At 38.1% G+C, this 18,153-nt stretch overlaps 1 protein-coding gene across 7 annotated transcripts in view; it reads right to left on the bottom strand.

Moving 5' to 3' along the window:
• The window catches only part of ENTHD1 (ENTH domain containing 1), a 145,106-nt gene that overhangs the window by 24,808 nt on the left and 102,145 nt on the right, over positions 1 to 18,153 (bottom strand). Inside the window, exon 7 of one of the 7 annotated variants that reach the window (XM_063622937.1) lies at positions 2,343 to 2,426. The exons of the other annotated variants lie outside the window; for them this stretch is intronic. Within the exon in view, the coding sequence (XP_063479007.1) occupies positions 2,404 to 2,426 (23 nt within the window). The 3' untranslated portion in view covers positions 2,343 to 2,403. Of the gene's footprint in view, positions 1 to 2,342; positions 2,427 to 18,153 lie in introns of those variants that run through there. 7 annotated transcript variants of the gene reach the window in all.

Genomic DNA, 18,153 nt, shown 5'->3' with positions numbered 1-18,153 from the left:
GTTTAAAATGAAACAAATGAACAAATCCTTAAAATTCAATGACGCAAACCAGACAGAAGTAATTCCATTTCTATCCACCCCCTTTCCCAATAGCCCAGGAAGAACAGGCTGCAATCTTTTGGTTGCTTGGACTTTTGCTAAAGTTGCTAACTTTTTAAATGAATCAAATACTATGACCTAGAAGAAGTCAAATGAAAAATAATGATTTGAAATGCAGAGTGCATTATTTCAAAGAGAAAAATGTTTACTTACACAGAAAGCTAAAGAGTCTTGAAGATTCTGGAGAGCAAGTTGTACCAGGTTTCTCTTCCATCAGCCTTTGTCCACCCCTGCTGTCTATGCAATGGGTCAAATTATTCTTCTCCAATTCAATTACTACTTTATAGTTTATATTTGAAAATCCTTCAAAAACTGTCTCTTGTGTCAGTGAGAAAGTCCAAATTCCTTGGGTTTCAAAGGCCCTTCATTGCTTACTTTCTGTTGCTATTCAACAGGAAACAAACCCTCAGTCAGGCCATTCTCCCTGTCACTCCATATGCCATGAGCATTTAGGTCCATTTAGCTTCATTCTCCATGTTAACACAGGGCTCTTGACCATCACCACTGATTCCCCAACCTGCACTCCAACACGGGAATACCCTCTTCTTCTCCGCCTATTTAAGTCCTATTAAACCCTACTATTCCTCAAATAATTACTACTTCTAGAAGCTATTTCCAATCATGTCTACCACTCTATCTTAATCCCTCCCTTCTCTGAGGTAGTATTTCTATAAACTCATTTTTCACTTAATTAGATGCTATTTAGTGCCTATCACATATCATATTAAGTTCCTGCATTTTGACTTTATAACTGCATCATGCTTTTGCATATAGGAGGTGTCAAATGTTTGTTAAATTTAACTATATCTTAATTTATAAATTATTTAATATCAACTTTATAGGTTGATTTTGTGTATAACAATGTATACTGTATTTGACGCCTAAAAATAGGAATGGTCCATCAAGAAATAATTGTTAATACCCACTGTTTATACTGGACTGTATTAGACGCAGGAGATACGCCCAAGTGGAAGTCACAATTCCTATTGTCAATGAACTAATGCCAATGAACATGAATTCCTATTGTCAATGAACAAAGTATGGATTATGTATATACAGATAGATACATATACACGCACAAACTTGTGTATATGTACACGTATACACACACAAACTTGTGTATATGTACACGTATACACACACAAACTTGTGTATATGTACACATATACACACAGGTATATGTATGATAAACACATAAAAATAACTAATAATATGAGCTACCAGTTCAATTTCACAGTGTCTAGAAAATTGTAGCTTCCCAATAAATGAATGAACAAGAATATATTTGCTCAGCAACAATTTGAACATGTTTTAGTTTGGATACCCCAAAAGGCAGACTTGGATGCAAGTAATTTGGCCAGTGATTTGGAGAAGCACAAATGAGGGACCGGGAAAGTTAAAGAAGGGACAAAAGTCAATAAAGAGTATATTAACAAGCAAGTTACTGTTGTGGGAAAATGAGGGCCACTCCTGTTGGGTTGCCTCAGAACTGTCCTCCCAGGGATGAGAAGGTGGAATATTTTTTCAATAACTCTTACTATCACTGGTTGAGGGTTGACTCTGGGCATTAAATCCCTGCAACTTCCAGGGTGCCCTGCACTTAGAATGAACAAGTCTAGGGGCTCTGGAGAAAGCTCCTGGGTGGAGAAGAAGAGAGATACAGGTACTTTCAGTGTAAATGGGAACTGGTCACCAAGGCTGCAGTAGTACTCAGAGAAAGGCCAAGAGAGTATGGGGTGGGGCATCAATAGTACCAGCTACGAGATATAATCACTCTCCCCTCCTTTCTCAAAACCCACTGAAATGACAGAAGTGGAATAAAAAGGCACCAACCAGAGGGGAAATAGAATAGAAGGGAAGAAAGGACAACAAAAGATAAGAAATGTCAACAAATTTTGTGAAAAGGAAAAGTTTGCGGAGGAGTAGAAGCAGCAAAACCTAAATGCCTGTAGAGGGGAAAGCCAATGTGATGGAAACTGATTCTCACAACGTAACTCCAGAAAGTTTTAGGAATTGGGGACTGGGTATCTTAGAGGTCTGAGAACTTTGTGGCTTTGTTTTGGGGACAGCATCTTCATTCAAAGATAGTTGTATCTTGTTAGGTAGACAAAGAGGGTTGTTTTTGTTGCTTGGAAATTTAAATATGTGTAGAATGTGTATGATGCTGAGTAGGCAATGGATGGGCTGTGGCAGCTGCTGAGCTGCTGTGTCAGCTTCATACTCACACCCTTCTGTAGTCTTGCTTTGTGATACTGGAGCCGGGACACCACATACCACGTTCATACTTTGCCAGTTAGCTTTTTGTTAGGTGCTGCCAACAAGAGGTGCTAGAGGGAGATGGGAAGGTTAGAGTAGGAAGAGAGGACTTGCTCCTTCCTGTTTGTCCTCTGCTCCTGACTGCAACACCCTTGCAACACTTCTCCACTCCATCAGTGGAGAAGATGGAAAGAATGAGTCCTTGCCAGTTTGCATTTTTCCAACACTTGTAGAAGCAACCTTATCATACTCTCTTAACATTAGCACCCGCCAACCAGCACCCCATCCTAAGAGGCCTGGGTCACCACCCCACAGAGCCCCTTCTCCAAGCTTCTAAATTTGAATAACTCCTCCAGCATTAGGGCTGGTGACTTATCCCTGCAGTTGCTACCTTCATGATATCCTGGTACAGGCTGAGTGTCCCTTATCTGAACTGCCTGGGACCAGAAGTGTTTTAGATTTTGGACTTTTTCCGACTTTGGAATACTTGCATTATATTACCAGCTGATCATCCCTAATCTGAAAATCCCAAATCTGAAATGCTCCAACTAGCATTTCTTTGAGCATGATGTTTGAGCATCATGTAATGCTAAAAAATTTTTGGATTTTGGAGCATTTTGGATTTTCAGATTAGGTGTGCTTAACCTGTACTCTTTTTTTTTGCCCTTTCAGTTTTTAATACTTAATGTTTTTGTATTAAATTCTCTGTATTGTATCATATTTTTGTGATAATGGCAGAGTAGTTTCAAGTGGACCAACTCTCCTGTAGATAACAGCCAGAAAATTAAAAAATATAAATAAACCAATAACCTGAAGGCATAGGAGGGGGACCAAAAGTAGGCAGAAACTGGAGAGGAGAAGAGTTAGAGAACGCTGGGGAAGTTTGCTGTTTTTCCAAATTGCTACCCTGAATCCAGCCAGCGTAGAAACAGTAATTGGCTAAAAGTGGGCTGTAACCAGTCTTAACTGGCTTGAAGAACCAGAAAACAAGATTTGGAGCTACCACAGCACTGGAAAGGGGAGAAATCTGGTAAAAACAAAACAAAACAAACAAACTCAGAGAAAACCATACCTGCTATCATCATAGTCAAATTGCTGATAATCAAACATAAAAATGAAAATCTTGAAAGTACCCAGAGAAAGATGACCCATTCTATGTAAGGGAAGAATGAGATGAATGATGACTGACTTCTCATCAGAAACAACAGAGGCTAGAGGATAGCTGAATGACATCATTTTTTTTTAATGCTGAAAAAACTGTCAATGCAGAATTCTATATCCAGCAACAATATTCTTCAAAATTGAAGGCAAAATCAAAACATTGTAAGATAAACAAAAACTAAGAGAATGAATTGCCCGTAAAACTTCATAACAAGAATTGTTAATGGAAGTACTTCGGGTTGAAGTATACCAGATGGAAAGTTGGATCTTTGGGAAGAAATAAAGAGTTCTAGAAATGGAAAATATATAGGAGAATGTAAAAGATTGTTTTTACTCTTAATTTTCTAAAAATAAAATATATGTAACTATTTAAAAAAATGTTAACAATATGTGTGGAGTGTTATAACAAATGTAAATATAATTTAAACAACTATAGCAGCAGTCCCCAAGCTTTTTGGCACCAGGGACTGGTTTTGTGGAAGACAATTTTTTTCCGCAGAACAGGGTGTGGGGGGGATGGTTTGGGGATGAAATTGTTTTACCTTAGATCATGTGGCATTAGATTCTCATAAGGAGTGTGCAACCTAGATCCCTCGCATTGCAGTTCATAATAGGGTGTTCCTATGTGAATCTAATGCCGCCGCTGATCTGACAGGAGGCGGAGCTCAGGCAGCAATGCTAGCTCACTTGCTTCTCACCTCCTGCTGTGCGGCCCAGTTCCTAACAGGTCACAGACTGGTACCAGTCCGTGGCCCAGGAGTTGGGGACCCCTGGACTATAGCATAAATGATGAGATGGTAAATAGACCTATATGGTTGCAATATTCTTATATTTTATATGCAATGGTGACACAATATTAACTCTAAATAGACCGTGAATACTTAAAGGTGTATAATTTAATCCCTTGGTATAACTACCAAGGCTAGTAGGTAAAGTGGAATTCTAAAAATTATTGACTTAGCTCAAAAGAAGGAAAGCAGATAGGAACAGAGGAACAAAACACTGACAAAACAAGGAGAAAGTAATAGAAAAATAGTAGTTGTAAAGCCAACCATTTCAATAACCACAGTAAATGCAATTAACAGGCACAAATTTTCAGACTGGATAAAAAAGATCTAATTATATGCTGTATACAAGAGACACCCTATAAAAACAAAATTGCAAATGGGTTGAAAGTAAATGCTTTATAAAGATATACCATGGAACGATAAGTATAAGAAAGCTGAGTGGCTATATTAATATCAGATAAAATACACTTTAAGACGGGGTATTACTAGAGATAAAAAGGGATATTTCATAATGACAAAAGGGCCAATCATCTGGAAGATACAAACATAAATGTATATATGCCTAAGAACAGTGCTTTAAAATACATGAAGCAAAATCTGACGGAATTAAAGAACTAGCTAGGCACAGTGGCTCATGCCTGTAATCCCAGCATTTTGGGAGGCCAAAGCAGGTGGATCGCTTGAGCCCAGGAATTTGAGAACAGCCTGGGCAACATAGTGAGACCTCATCTCAAAAAACAAACAAACAAACAAACAAACAAACAAAAAAACCCCTCGAGAATTAAAGAAAGAACTGGCCAAATCCAACTAAGTCATATTTAGAGAGTTTAACACCCTTTGCTCAGTGATTGATAAAACAAGTAGACAAAATATCAGCAGGGATCTAGAAGACTTAACATCAACCACCTCGACCTAATAGACATTTATAAAGCTCCTATGGCAGAAAACACATTTTCTTTGCAAGTGTGCAAGTACACACGGTCTGTTCACTGAGATGGTCCATGTTCTGGACCATAAACGAAGTCTCAATAAGCTTTAAAAGCCCAAAGCCTTCTATTAGGTTTTCTGGACACAATGGAATTGAATGTAGAAATAACAATGTACTTAGAAGAAACTCCTAAATATTTGGAAATTTAGAAAACATACTTCAAATATCCATGGGTCAAAGAAGAAATTTATACATTTTAAGCATGTACAGTTTATTGAATGGTAATTATACCTCAATAAAGCTGCTAACCTCATAGCTGGTGTATTTTTTGGTATCCTGACCAGATTCTGACAGATATGATGCTTTAGGAAAATTATTGCTGTATCTTTAATTCCAATTCTCTGGAGTTGGGAGATAATAGAAATAAGAAAACTAGGAGACCAGTGAAATAATTCAGATTGTAAGGTTAATTTAATACCAAAATAAGTACCAAGCAACTACAAATTTAGGCATTGTTTTAGGTTTAGAGGTATAAAGATGTGTAAGAGATTCAAACAAGTGATGTCTGAACCAAGCTAAAAGCATGAGAAAAAAGTCAAGAGAAGAAGGACGCAAAGATGTCCAAGTAAAGGGAACAATTTCAGCAAAAAAATGAAGGCTATACACAATGTGCTGTGTGGTAGTGGCAGGGCAGGTACAAAGCATTCAGCATTACGAGTGCACAGCGCACACAGAGAGCAGGGGAGCTCAATCTAGAGACATAGACGGAACCAGGGCTGGCAGACGTCTTGACAGACAGGATTGATGAGAAAGAATGAAATTGAAATCTTAAGACAATTTCTTTGAAACTCATTCCTCTTCAGATGCCTCCAACAAACTTTGCTGGCTCTCCTCCTATCTGTCTAGGCAATCTTCTCAACATTCTTCCTGGCCCTGTTTCCTGTGAAATGTAAACAGTCTGTCCTTGACTTTCCTCTTTTGCCTTTACAATCTCCCAGGGTGATGTCATCTATTATTATACTTGCACTAGATCTAGATGGTCACCTGTGGTCAAGTAGTTCACACATTTTAATCCTGAACTCTGACCTCTGCTGATTTTTAGCCCTAAATATCTACCTATTTCTGTGTTCAGGGAGGTCTTATCATCCTCCAGCCTCCTCATCCTTGGGTGTTTGCTTTACCTCTGTTAATATGACCATCAGCTTCCCAGTCACTCAGGTTATTTTGGAACTATGGTTGTTACCACAGCCTCTAAGAGGTCTCTCCAGCTTGCCCCCTCAGTCCACTCTACACAGCCCAGCCAGAGTGACCTTTCTAAGATGAAAGTCAGATGTTATTTCTCCCCAGTACGTCTTCAAATTATTTAATATGGTTTATAAGGCTCTGCATAAATTGGTCCCCATTTACCTCTCTTGCCTCATCTTGTGCTCCTGTTCTAAAGCTGTATGATCCAGCTATACTTCTTTCAGTCTTCAAATTCTATGCTCCCTCTCAGCATTAAGCCTTCACCCGTGCTGATCTTTTTGTCTGAAATGCTCCTTGTCTCTTTATATCGAACTGATTTTCAGCTTCCAGATTCACGTCCCTTAAAAAAACATACATTTCCATGCCTCTGTGTTTTTGCTCATGCTGTTCCCTCAGCCTAGAATATCCTCTTCCTCACCCTTCTTCTCCATCAAAAATGGTTTCATTCTTCAAGGTCTCATTCAAACACAACCTCCTTAGTGAAATCTTTTATCCTTCACATTAAAATGAATCCATTTTCTCTGCTATTACATAGTAAAATGTGAATGCTCACATTTTTCATTGATTTCATTATTTCAAATATTATTCATTCATTTGACAAATATTTATTAAGTACAAGGATGTCTTAGACACTATTATAAGCTCTGGAAATACAGGGGTAAACAAATTTATTATTTATAACTTCTTATATGTTTATAGAACTGTCACCTATAGGGTACTGCAAACCCCTCAGGTCACAGATCCTATTCAACTTGTTCAACCCATAGGCAACTAGCAGAGTATACCTGCAGTCACTTGATAAGTGTGTTTTCAATGAATCATAAGCTGGATGATTTGGTCATTAAAAGACTCAACTGTAGAGAAAAGAGAGGTCTTTATTTAGTCCCTTTGATCCCAGAGATCAAGTGACTTGCTCAGAATCACACGATGATTAAAGAGCAGAACTAGAACTAGAATCCCAGATTCCCAAATCCCAAATCAATGTTATTTACTAGGGGAATAAAAGAAGGAACAAAAAAGTATGGGAGAGTCAGCTGTACCAGGTTTTTCTTTACTAACAATTCTAACAGCTTGATGTGTACATGTTCATAACCGTAAAGAGACTCGAGTTCCCCTCAGGCTCACTCCATTTGTCCCTGGTGCTGCTCCTGGAGGTGCAGGACCGTGGGAATGGGAATGGAGTCGAGTCGGCACACAGCTGGCCTGTGTGTCTGTGCTGCTTGCCTTCTCCCAGGAAGACGGCTTTGGGTAGATGCTTTCTTGAATATATATAATGCAGCATTTGTGGAAACTTTTCTGAAGTCCACAAGAACTTGAGGCGATTTGATGGAAAACTGCAATGAATACTGTCTTTTTTTCTTTTTAAGGGGTTGGGGGCAGGGTCTCATTCTGTCACTCAGGCTGGAGTGCAGTGGTGCGATCATGGCTTACTGCAGCCTGGCCCACCCAGGCTCCCACCTCAGCCTCCCAAGTAGCTGAGGACCATAGGCACATGCCACCACATCTGGTTAATTTTTTTTAAAAATTAGTTGTAGAGATGAGGTCTTGCTATGTTGCCCAGGTAGTCTTGAACTCCTGGGCTCAAGTGATCTACCCGCCTCAGCCTTCAAAAGCGCTGGGATTACTGGCATGAGCCACCACACCCAGCTGAGTACTGTCTTTGTATGTTTGAACACAGACATGTAAATGTATCCTCCGCAAACACTAAACCGATTGTTTCACGAGGACTTTCCAACCTTTGCTGGGAGAGAATTTCTCTGAATTCCACTGAAAAGGCAGAGAGGGGTACAGGTGAATTAATGTGGTTGGCTTGCTTTATCTGCCTTCTAATTTTCTTTCCATTTGAACCTGAATGTCAAAGAGCTTTGTTCTCGAGGATCTATCCAGCTGACTCCTAGACAGGAAGTCCAGTATTGAATTACGAGACTATACCCAGTATTCTTTATCATACAGTGCTTTTATACCTGCCAATATAATTGACTGATGCAAAATGGGACTTTGACACATGAGTCTCATTAAAGCTGGCTTGATTATTCTTGACAGTTATCTTTTAGGTATCCTTTAGTTTGTTCCCTATGTAAGACATCAGGCTGCAAATTTAAATACAGACTGTCATGAAAATGACTGAAGTAGGAAAAACAACAAAACACCTCCATGCTTTGAGCCTAAGGACAAAAGAGAATAGCTAAGCTGTTAAAGTAACTAAGAATACTTGTGCCAGTTTGCAGATGACGATGAAATCTGTTGAAAGAGAACTTCAGATTTGCTACTGAGTTAAGAGATTTTGTGTGCAGATAGGAGCATTCCACCCTGCTATCTCTTTTTCATTTTGCAATAACACCATTGCATTGTTTCAGGTGTTACAATCATTGTATATGATTTTGTATTCATTATTGTGAATCTAGTAGTGGGGTTATATTCCAACAGAGTTATTGCTATGATCTTGCCCTTGTTCTGATACATAGTATCCAATTACAGTTACAAAGCAGAGAGCTGGCAAGCAGGACAAAAGATGGATGCCAAAATATGTCTTTCTGTAGTTTAAAAATGTGTAACTGAATGAGCTTCTACTTTAGTAATTAAGTCAATCGGAGGAAATAGGATCTGAAGGTAATAATAAGACCATTTTGCTAAGAGGCCACAGTTATAAATTAATATAGAGGGCTGATTTAAATTGCTTATTAAATTTATTGGTTTAAAAGACAAACAACCAAGTTAAAATGAATATTGAATGTGCAACTTAAATAACATGCTTGACATGAAAATTTTAAATATATTTTTTCTTACAGTACACGCATAAAACCTAAATAATCATAACAAGTGAGAATAGCTATAACCTCCCTATGATTGTATGTGTGTGTGTGTGTGTGTGTGTGTGTGTGTACACAGTTGTAGGTCCTGAGAGTTTTGTCATATATCATGACATGTAGTGTATATTATACTCAAGTATTAAAATAAGAAAACATAGTTTTAAAACACAGCCATGAAATATGGCAAGCACCATTTACTACCACTTCAATATAAACTTGAAATAATGGCTTAATTTCTCATGGACAAATACAGATCTGGACACATGTAAGGGTGCTTTTTTTCATGTAACTTTCTTCTTCTATAAAAGTGCTTTTTTAAAAAAAAGTGGGTCAGCTAAAGACTTTCATGCCATTAAAATGGATTATAATGAATGGATTATAAAACAGGTAGAGGGTGCTCATTATTACATTTTATACCATAGTTAAGGTTCCACCAATTATAAAAACCATAATTTCCCTCAATAGATTATAGTTATAAAAATGAAAGCTGAAAATGTCTTTGTGAAGCTGGCAATCTTTATCTATTGCAACGTTTCCTGTCTTTCCACTAGCGAGAGTTTCAACGGAGCCTGGTCTCTGGTATGTGGATGGTCTCCCTGCTTTATAAAGCATGCCAGGCTGAACAAGATGAGCAGGTGCCTGAGGGCACAAGAGTATGTGGCCATCAGGCAATGACAATAAAACCCTACAGGTGATTACAGAAGACTAAAAATGTAAGCTAAATTGGGTCAGAGGTTTAATTCTGACATGAATTAAATATATGGAATGCTTGAAAACGTGCCTGGCACACAGCAAACTCTATTTAGTCATGGTTATTGGTATCATGAAACAGTCTGAAGAAGTGGTATTACAGGGAGTTCCTGCCATGGCCCTGACTGGAAGTGGATGGGAATGTCAGCAAACCAGGTGCTCTCCCTTCCCCGTAGATACTCCTGCATTTATGATCTGCAAGCATGATGCATTCTCTTGAACCTGCCAATTCTTGGAGGGGGGTATTTGAGATCAAGAGATCTGGCATAGTATGTAAATATGACAGTGATATGAAGAACTATAGCTCTCAGACATATGCCCTATTAGATACACAGACCACTAACACACTTTCAAACTTCGACACAGAGTAAAAATCACGTCGAAGTCTGCAACACTGAAACAAGCCTTTAAATATCATTTAGATCATAAATTCAGATAAAGTATTATTTCTTGTGAAACATAAATGTTCTATTATTCAAAATAAGCAAAAAAGACACCTATTAAAACTTTCAATATTACAGTATACCAGAGAACACGCCCCTTTAGAAACGCCTTACTGAATACCTAAGATAGCAAATACCATTTCTCTTCTTCTAGACAGAGGCAGTTGTATGGTCCTTGTTCTTACAGCTCTTTCCTTATATTTTTATAATATGACTTATAGGACTATACTATAATTTATCTACTAACGTTTCTCTTGCTCTTTTTATTCCCATGCCTTACACATATTTTCATTCATGCAACAAATATTTTTGAGGACAGACCATGTACTACAAACGTGCCCAAGAATACAAAAGCCAGAATAATTAGGCCAGTGAAGCCTTTAAACCTTAAAATTATTAAGCACAGAAGATAAAATAACTACAGATATACTTAATGTGGTTAGAGAAATGAAGTATTTCTGAAAGATGTGCAAGGTATAAGAGATTATAAAAACAGGCCAGATGTGGTGGCTTATGCCTGTAATCCTAACACTTTGTGGGGCTGAGGCAGGGGGATCTTGAGGTCAGGAGTTCGAGACCAGCCTGGCCAATATGGTGAAACCCTGTCTCTACTAAAAATACAAAAATTGGCCGGGCATGGTGGTGAGTGCCTATAATCCCAGCTACTTGGGAGGCTGAGGCAGGAGAACTGCTTGAACCTGGGAGGCGGAGGTTGCAGTGAGCCAAGATCACGCCACTGCACTCTAGCCTAGGCGACAGAGAAATACTCTGTCTCAAAAAGAAACCAAAACCAAAACCAAAAAAACAAAACCAAGCAGATTTAACAAAGATCCAAATAGAACTTCTAAAAATGAAAAATAACAACTGAAATTTTAAAATAAATTGGTGAACAAGAGCTGGGAGAATTCACTACCACCAGACCTGTCTTACAAGAAATGCTAAAGGGAGTTATTTAGTCTGAAAGAAAAGGACAGTAACATGAAAGAAAAAAAAAAAGAAATTTGAAGGTATAAAACCCACTGGCAAAATTAAGTACATGGACAAGCCAGAATACTCTAATACTGTAACTGTGTTATGAAATCCACTTCTAACTCTAGTATGAATCCCCAAAGACAAACCTATCAAAGACAATAATAGCTATTGCCATCTGCTAAGAGATGGATAATATAAAATATGTAAATTGACATAAAAGTCAAAATGTGGAGGGGATAAAGTATAGAAAGTTTTTTTCATTTTTTCTTTGTTTCTATTATTTTCTTTGTGATCTAAAATAAGTTGTCATCTCTTTAAAAAACTTGTTATAGCTATAAGATGGGTTTTTTTTTGTAAGCCTTGAGGTAACCACAAGGCAAAAACCTATAATAGATTCACTTAAAATGTAAAGCAATGAATTAATACATACTACCAGAGAAAATCACTTAACCACAAAAGAAGATAGAAAGAAGTTACAAAAGAACCAGAAAGCAAGCAACAAAATAGAAGTACTAACTCCTTACTTAATAATAATACTGTGGGGGCTGTGCGTGGTGGCTCATGCCTGTAACTCCAGGACTTTGGGAGGCCAAGGCAGGTGGATCACTTGAGGTCAGGAGTTCGAGACCAGCCTGGCCAACATAGTGAAACCTTGTCTCTACTAAAAATACAAAAAAGATTAGCTGGGTGTCGTGGCATGCACCTGTAGTCCCAGCTACCCAGGAGGCTAAGCCAGGAGAATCACTTGAACCTAGGAGGCAGAGGCTGCAGTCAGCCAAGATCACACCACTGCACTCCAGCCTGGGTGACAGAGCAAGACTAGTCTCAAAAAAAAAAAAAAAAAAAATACTGTGGACTCAATTCTCCAATTAAAAGGCATAGAATAGCCAAATGGATAAAGAAATAAACCCAACTATATGTTGCCTATAAGAAACCTAATTCACCTATAAAGACACATATAGACCAAAAGTGAAGGAGTAGAAAAAGATACTCCATGTAACTGGAAACCAAAAAAGAGTAGGAGTAGCTATACTTATATCAGATAAAACAGACTACAAACCAAAGTCTGAAAAAGAGACAAAGACAGTCACTATATAATGATCAAAGGGGTCAATTCAGCAAGAGGATATAACAATTATAACACTGAAGCTCCCAAGTATAAAAAGCAAATATTAGGCTGGGAACGGTGGCTCATGCCTGTAATCCCAGCACTTTGGGAAGCCAGAACAGGCGGATCACGAGGTCAGGAGTTTGAGACCATCCTGGCTAACAGTGAAACCCTGTCTCTACTAAAAATACAAAAAAATTCACCAGGCGTGGTGGTGGGCACCTGTAGTCCCAGCTACTCAGGAGGCTGAGGCAGGAGAATGGTGTGAACCCAGAAGGCGGAGCTTGCAGTGAGCCGAGATTGCGCCACTGCACTCCAGCCTGGGCAACAAAGCGAGACTCCATCTCAAAAAAAAAAAGCAAACATTAGTAGATCTAAAAGGATCAACAGACTGCAACACAAATAATATTAGAGGACTTTAATACCCTATTCTCAGTAATGGATAGATCATCCAGACAGAAAATCAACAAAGAAACATCAGAGTTAAACTACACCCTAGACCTAACAGGCCTAACTGACATTTATGAAACATTTTACCCAACTGCTCCAGAATATAAGTTCTTTTTCTTCAGCACATGGGACGTTGTCCAGAACAGACCATATCTTAGTCCATAAAATGAGTCTTAACCAATTCAAAAAAGTAGAACTAATATAAAGTATCTTTTTTGACCACAATGGACTGCAACTAGAAATCAATAACAAGAGGAACCTTGGAAAGTTCACGAACACATGGAAATTAAACGACATGCTCTGGAACAACCAATGGGTCAATGAAAGAAATTAAGAAGGAAATTTAAAAATTTCTTGAAGCAAATGAAAATGGAAATACAACATATGAAAATCTATGGGATACAGCAAAAACAGTGCTAAGAAGGAAGTCTATAGCAATAAATGCCTACATCAAAAAAGTAGGAAGACTTCAAATAAACAACCTAACAATGCACCTCAAGAAACTAGAGAAGCAGGAATAAACCCAAACCCAAAATTAGTAGGAGGAAAAAATAATAAAGATCAGAGAGAACTAAACAAATGAGAGACTAAAAAAGCAATACAAAGGATCGATAAAACAAAAATTTGGTTTTTTGAAAAGGCAAAAAAAAAATTGACAAACTTTTGTTAAACTAAGAAAAAAAAGTGAGAGATGACCCAAATAACATCAGAAACAAACAAAAAATAGACGTAACAACGGAGACTACAGAAATACAAAGAATCATTAGAGACTATTGTGAACAACTATATGCCAACAAATTGCAAAACCCAGAAGAAATGGATAAATTCCTGGACATATACAACCTACCAAAATTGAACCATGAAGAAACATAAAATCTCAATAAGCCAATAACAAGTAACAAGATTGGCCGGGCATGGTGGATGATGCCTCTAATCCCAGCACTTTGAGAGGCTGAAGTGGGAGGATCACTTGAGGCCAGGAGTTCAAGACTAGTCTGGCCAACATGGCGAAACCCCATCTCAACTAAAAATACAAAAATTATCTGGGCATGGTGGTGCATGCCTGTAACCCCAGCTACCCGGGAGGCTGAGGCACAAGAATCGCTTGAACCTGGGAAGTAAAGGTTGCAATGGGCTGAGATTGTGCCACTGCACTCCAGCCTGGGCAACAGAGAGAGACTCTGTCTCAAAAAAAGAACCAGTAAAAAGATCAAAGCCGCAATAAAAAGTCTCCCATCAAAGAAAAGCCCAAGACCTGACGGCTTCACTGCTGAGTTCCACCATTTAAAAAAGAACTAATAGCAACTCTACTCAAACTCTTCAAAAAAAAACTGACGAGGAGAGAATACTTCCAAATTCATTCTATGAGGCCAGCATTACCCTGATACCAAAACCAGACAAGGACACAGCAAAAAGGAAAACTACAGGCAAATATCACTAATGAATATAGATACAAAAATTCTTAACAAAATACTAAAAAACCCAACTCAGCAACACGTTAAAAAGATCATTCACCATGATAAGTGAGGTTCATCTCAGTGATGTAAAGATGATTCAACATAAACAAATCAATAAACATGATGCATCACATCAACAGAATGAAGAACAAAAACCATATGATTATTTCAATCAATAGATGCAGAAAAAGTATTCAATAACATTTAACATCCCTAGAATATACCTCAACATAATAAAGGCCATATATAAGAAACCCACAGCTAACATTGTACTGAACAGGGAAAAATTGAAGGCCTTACCTCTAAGATCTGGAACAAGATAAGAATGCCTGCTTTCACCACTTATATTCAATATAGTATTGGAAGTCCTGGCCAGAGCAATTAGGCAACAGAAGAAATAAAGGGCATCCAAATTGGAAAGAAAGAAGTAAAATTAGCCTTGTTTGCAGATGACATGCTCCTATACTTAGAAAAACCCAAATATTCCACAAAAAATTGTTAGAACGTATTAACAAATTTAGTAAAGCTGGAGGATGTAAAATCAACATACAAAATTCAGTAGCACTTATATATGCCAACAATGAACAATCTGAAAAAGAAATCATAAAAGCAATCCCATTTACAATAGCTACAAGAAATATAGCATACCTAGGAATAAACTTAACCAAAAAAGTGAAAGATTTATACAAGAAAAACCACAAAACACTGATGAAAGACATTGAAGAGGACCTAAAAAATTGGAAAGATTTTCAATGCTCAATGACAATAGTACCAAAAGTAATTTAGGATTCAATGCAATCCCTATCAAAATATCAATGACATTCTTCAGAGAAGTAGAAAAAACAATCCTAAAATTTATATGGAATCACAAGAGACCCTGAATAGCCAAAGAAGTCCTGAGAAAAAAAGAATAAAGCTGAAGGCATCACACTACCTCACTTTAAAATTTACTACAAAGCTAGAGTGACCAAATCAGCGTGAATAAAAAAACAGATGTACAGACCAATGGAACAGAATAGAGAACCCAGATATAAATCCACATATTTACAGCCAACTCATCTTTGGCTGTAAAAGGTGCCAAGAACACACAATGAAGAAAAGACAGTCTCTTCAATAAGTGGTGCTGGGAAAACTGGATAACTATAGGAAAAGAATGAAATTAGATCCCTACCTCTCACCGTACACAAAAACCAAATGATAACGGATTAAGGACTTAAGTCTAAGACCTGAAACTATGAAACTACTGAGGAAAACATTGGGGAAACACTCTAGCACATGGGCCTGGGCAAAGATTTTTTTGTGTTAAGACCACAAAAGCTCAGGCAACCAAAGCAAATTTAGACAAATGGGATTACATTAAGCTAAAAAGCTTCTGCACAGCAAAGGAAACAGTCAACAAAGTGAAGAGGCAACCCACAGAATGGGACAAAATATTTGCAAACTATCCATCTGACAAAGGATTAATAATCAGAATATATTAGGAGCTCAGACAACTCATTAGCAAAAAAGATACGAGTAAAACTGGGCAAAAGATCTGAATAAACATTTCTCAAAAGAAGACAGACAAATGGCCAACAGGTATATGAAAAAATGCTCAACATCACTAAACACTCGAGAAATGTAAGTCAAAACTACAATGAGATATCATCTTACTCCAGTTAAAATGGCTTTTATCCAAAAGACGGGCAATAATGAATGCTGGTGAGAACGTGGAGAAAGGGTAACTGGCATATGCTGTTGGTGGGAATGTAAAAACAGTACTGCCACTATGGAGAACAGTATGGAGGTTCCTCAACAAATTAAAAATAGGTCTACCATATGATCCAGCAATTCTACTACTGAGTATATAACCAAAAGAAAGGAAATCAATACATCAAAAAGATATTTGCGTGCCCATGTTTATTGCAGCACTATCCACAACAGCCAACATATAGAATCAACCTAAGTGCCCACCAATGATGAATGAATAAAGAAAATGCACTCTCTCTCTCTCTCTCTATATATATGTGTGTGTGTATATATATATACACATATACATACACTCACACACACACAAATAGAATATTCAGCCATAAAAGAGAATGAAATCTTGTCATTTGCAGCAGCATGGATGGAACTGTAGGTCATTATTTTACATCAAATAAGCCAGGCACAGAAACACAAATATCTCATGTTCTCACTCATATGTGGGAACTAAAAAAGTGGATCTCATGAAGATGGAGAGTACAGTGGAAGTTACCAGGGGCTGGGAAGGGTGGAGGGGGGATGCAGGGAAGTTGATTAATGGGCACAAATATGTACAGTTTGATAGAATAAATAAGACTTCATGTTAGATAGATCAGTAGACTGACTATAGTTTACAATAATCTATTGTATATTTCAAAATAGCTAGAAGAGAAGAATTCAAGGGGTTCTAGCATAAAGACAAGTATTTGAGGTGATAGATATCCCAAGTACACTGATTTGATTTTTACAAGTTGTATAAATGTATCAACTTATCACATGTGCCTTGAAACTATGTATATTTATTATATATATATAAACTATGTATATTTATTTTATATATATATATAAAAATGGTGGATTAAAACAGCAGATTAACCCCAGTTGAAGAGGAAATTGTGAACTGAAAGATAGCTGCAAAGAAATGATTTAAAAATACAGCACAGAGCTCAAAGAGATAGAAAATATGGAAGTTGGATTAAGAGAAATGCTGATGGAGTGAGGTCTAACACCACATCTAATCAGAGTTCCAGCCCTCCTCAAGTCTGAGTACCTGCCCCATTCCACATCAGCCACTCTGTATTTGAAAGGTTCCCCGACATATCCGGTGCCATCTCACCTCTGTGATTTCACCCTGGCTGCTCTCTCATCTTGGGCAGCTCTTTTCTTTCTTTCCCTTTTCTTATCTGGAAGTCGGCTTTGATCTGCTTTGATCTTCCCCCACGCCCTCTGAGCTCAGCTCCTCTAGGGTGTTGGAACAGAGGGTGGAGAGTAAAAGAGACAACTATCTCTCTCTCTTATCTGGCCATGGTTGTAGTCACCTTTGTGTTGGTTGTTGCTGCCTCTTTGGCTAATGTGGCCATCCATGCCGTCTGTATGGCAGGTCCAAATGCTGGCTTTCTCATAGGTTAAACGTGAGAGTTCTTTAGGGTACCTTGGAAAGGCCCCTAACTTCCCAGTCCCCAAACGTGAGACATCCAAGCCTGGTTCAACTTGTTCAACTTATTCTGACCCCCTCCCCGATTTTTAATCTTCGCATCTAGCACCTTGGGACTGGGTGACTGACCAGTGCTGGAGGAAATTCACAGCATCATTTCATAGTACCTAAGTCATCCGGGGCCTTAGGAGTGCCCACAAATCCTTTGGCTCAGCCTTGGCTCTTTGATTTCTCTCAAAGACAATTTCAAACCCTCTCTGCTCGTCTCAAGTACTTTTGTCAACTTGACCTTTCCCTCTTCACTTTTAGTAGATGACCTTCTTTCCTATTCATCAAGAAAAGAGAGGCTTTTAAACTGATCCACTTCAGCTTCTCATCCTACTGCTTATAAACTGAACCACGCCCATAGTATTCCTTCCCTTCAGACCTGAGGTTCAGAATCCTCCTTTCTATCCAGGCCTGTCCTGCCATCTGTCACAGAAACATCCACTCAAGTCCGTTCTACTCCCTGTCTTCAACTTTTTCT

This window comes from Symphalangus syndactylus, chromosome 18 (assembly GCF_028878055.3).
Source record: "Symphalangus syndactylus isolate Jambi chromosome 18, NHGRI_mSymSyn1-v2.1_pri, whole genome shotgun sequence".
Taxonomy (NCBI): Eukaryota; Metazoa; Chordata; class Mammalia; order Primates; family Hylobatidae; genus Symphalangus; species Symphalangus syndactylus.
This window is presented reverse-complemented; position numbering and strand designations above follow the sequence as displayed.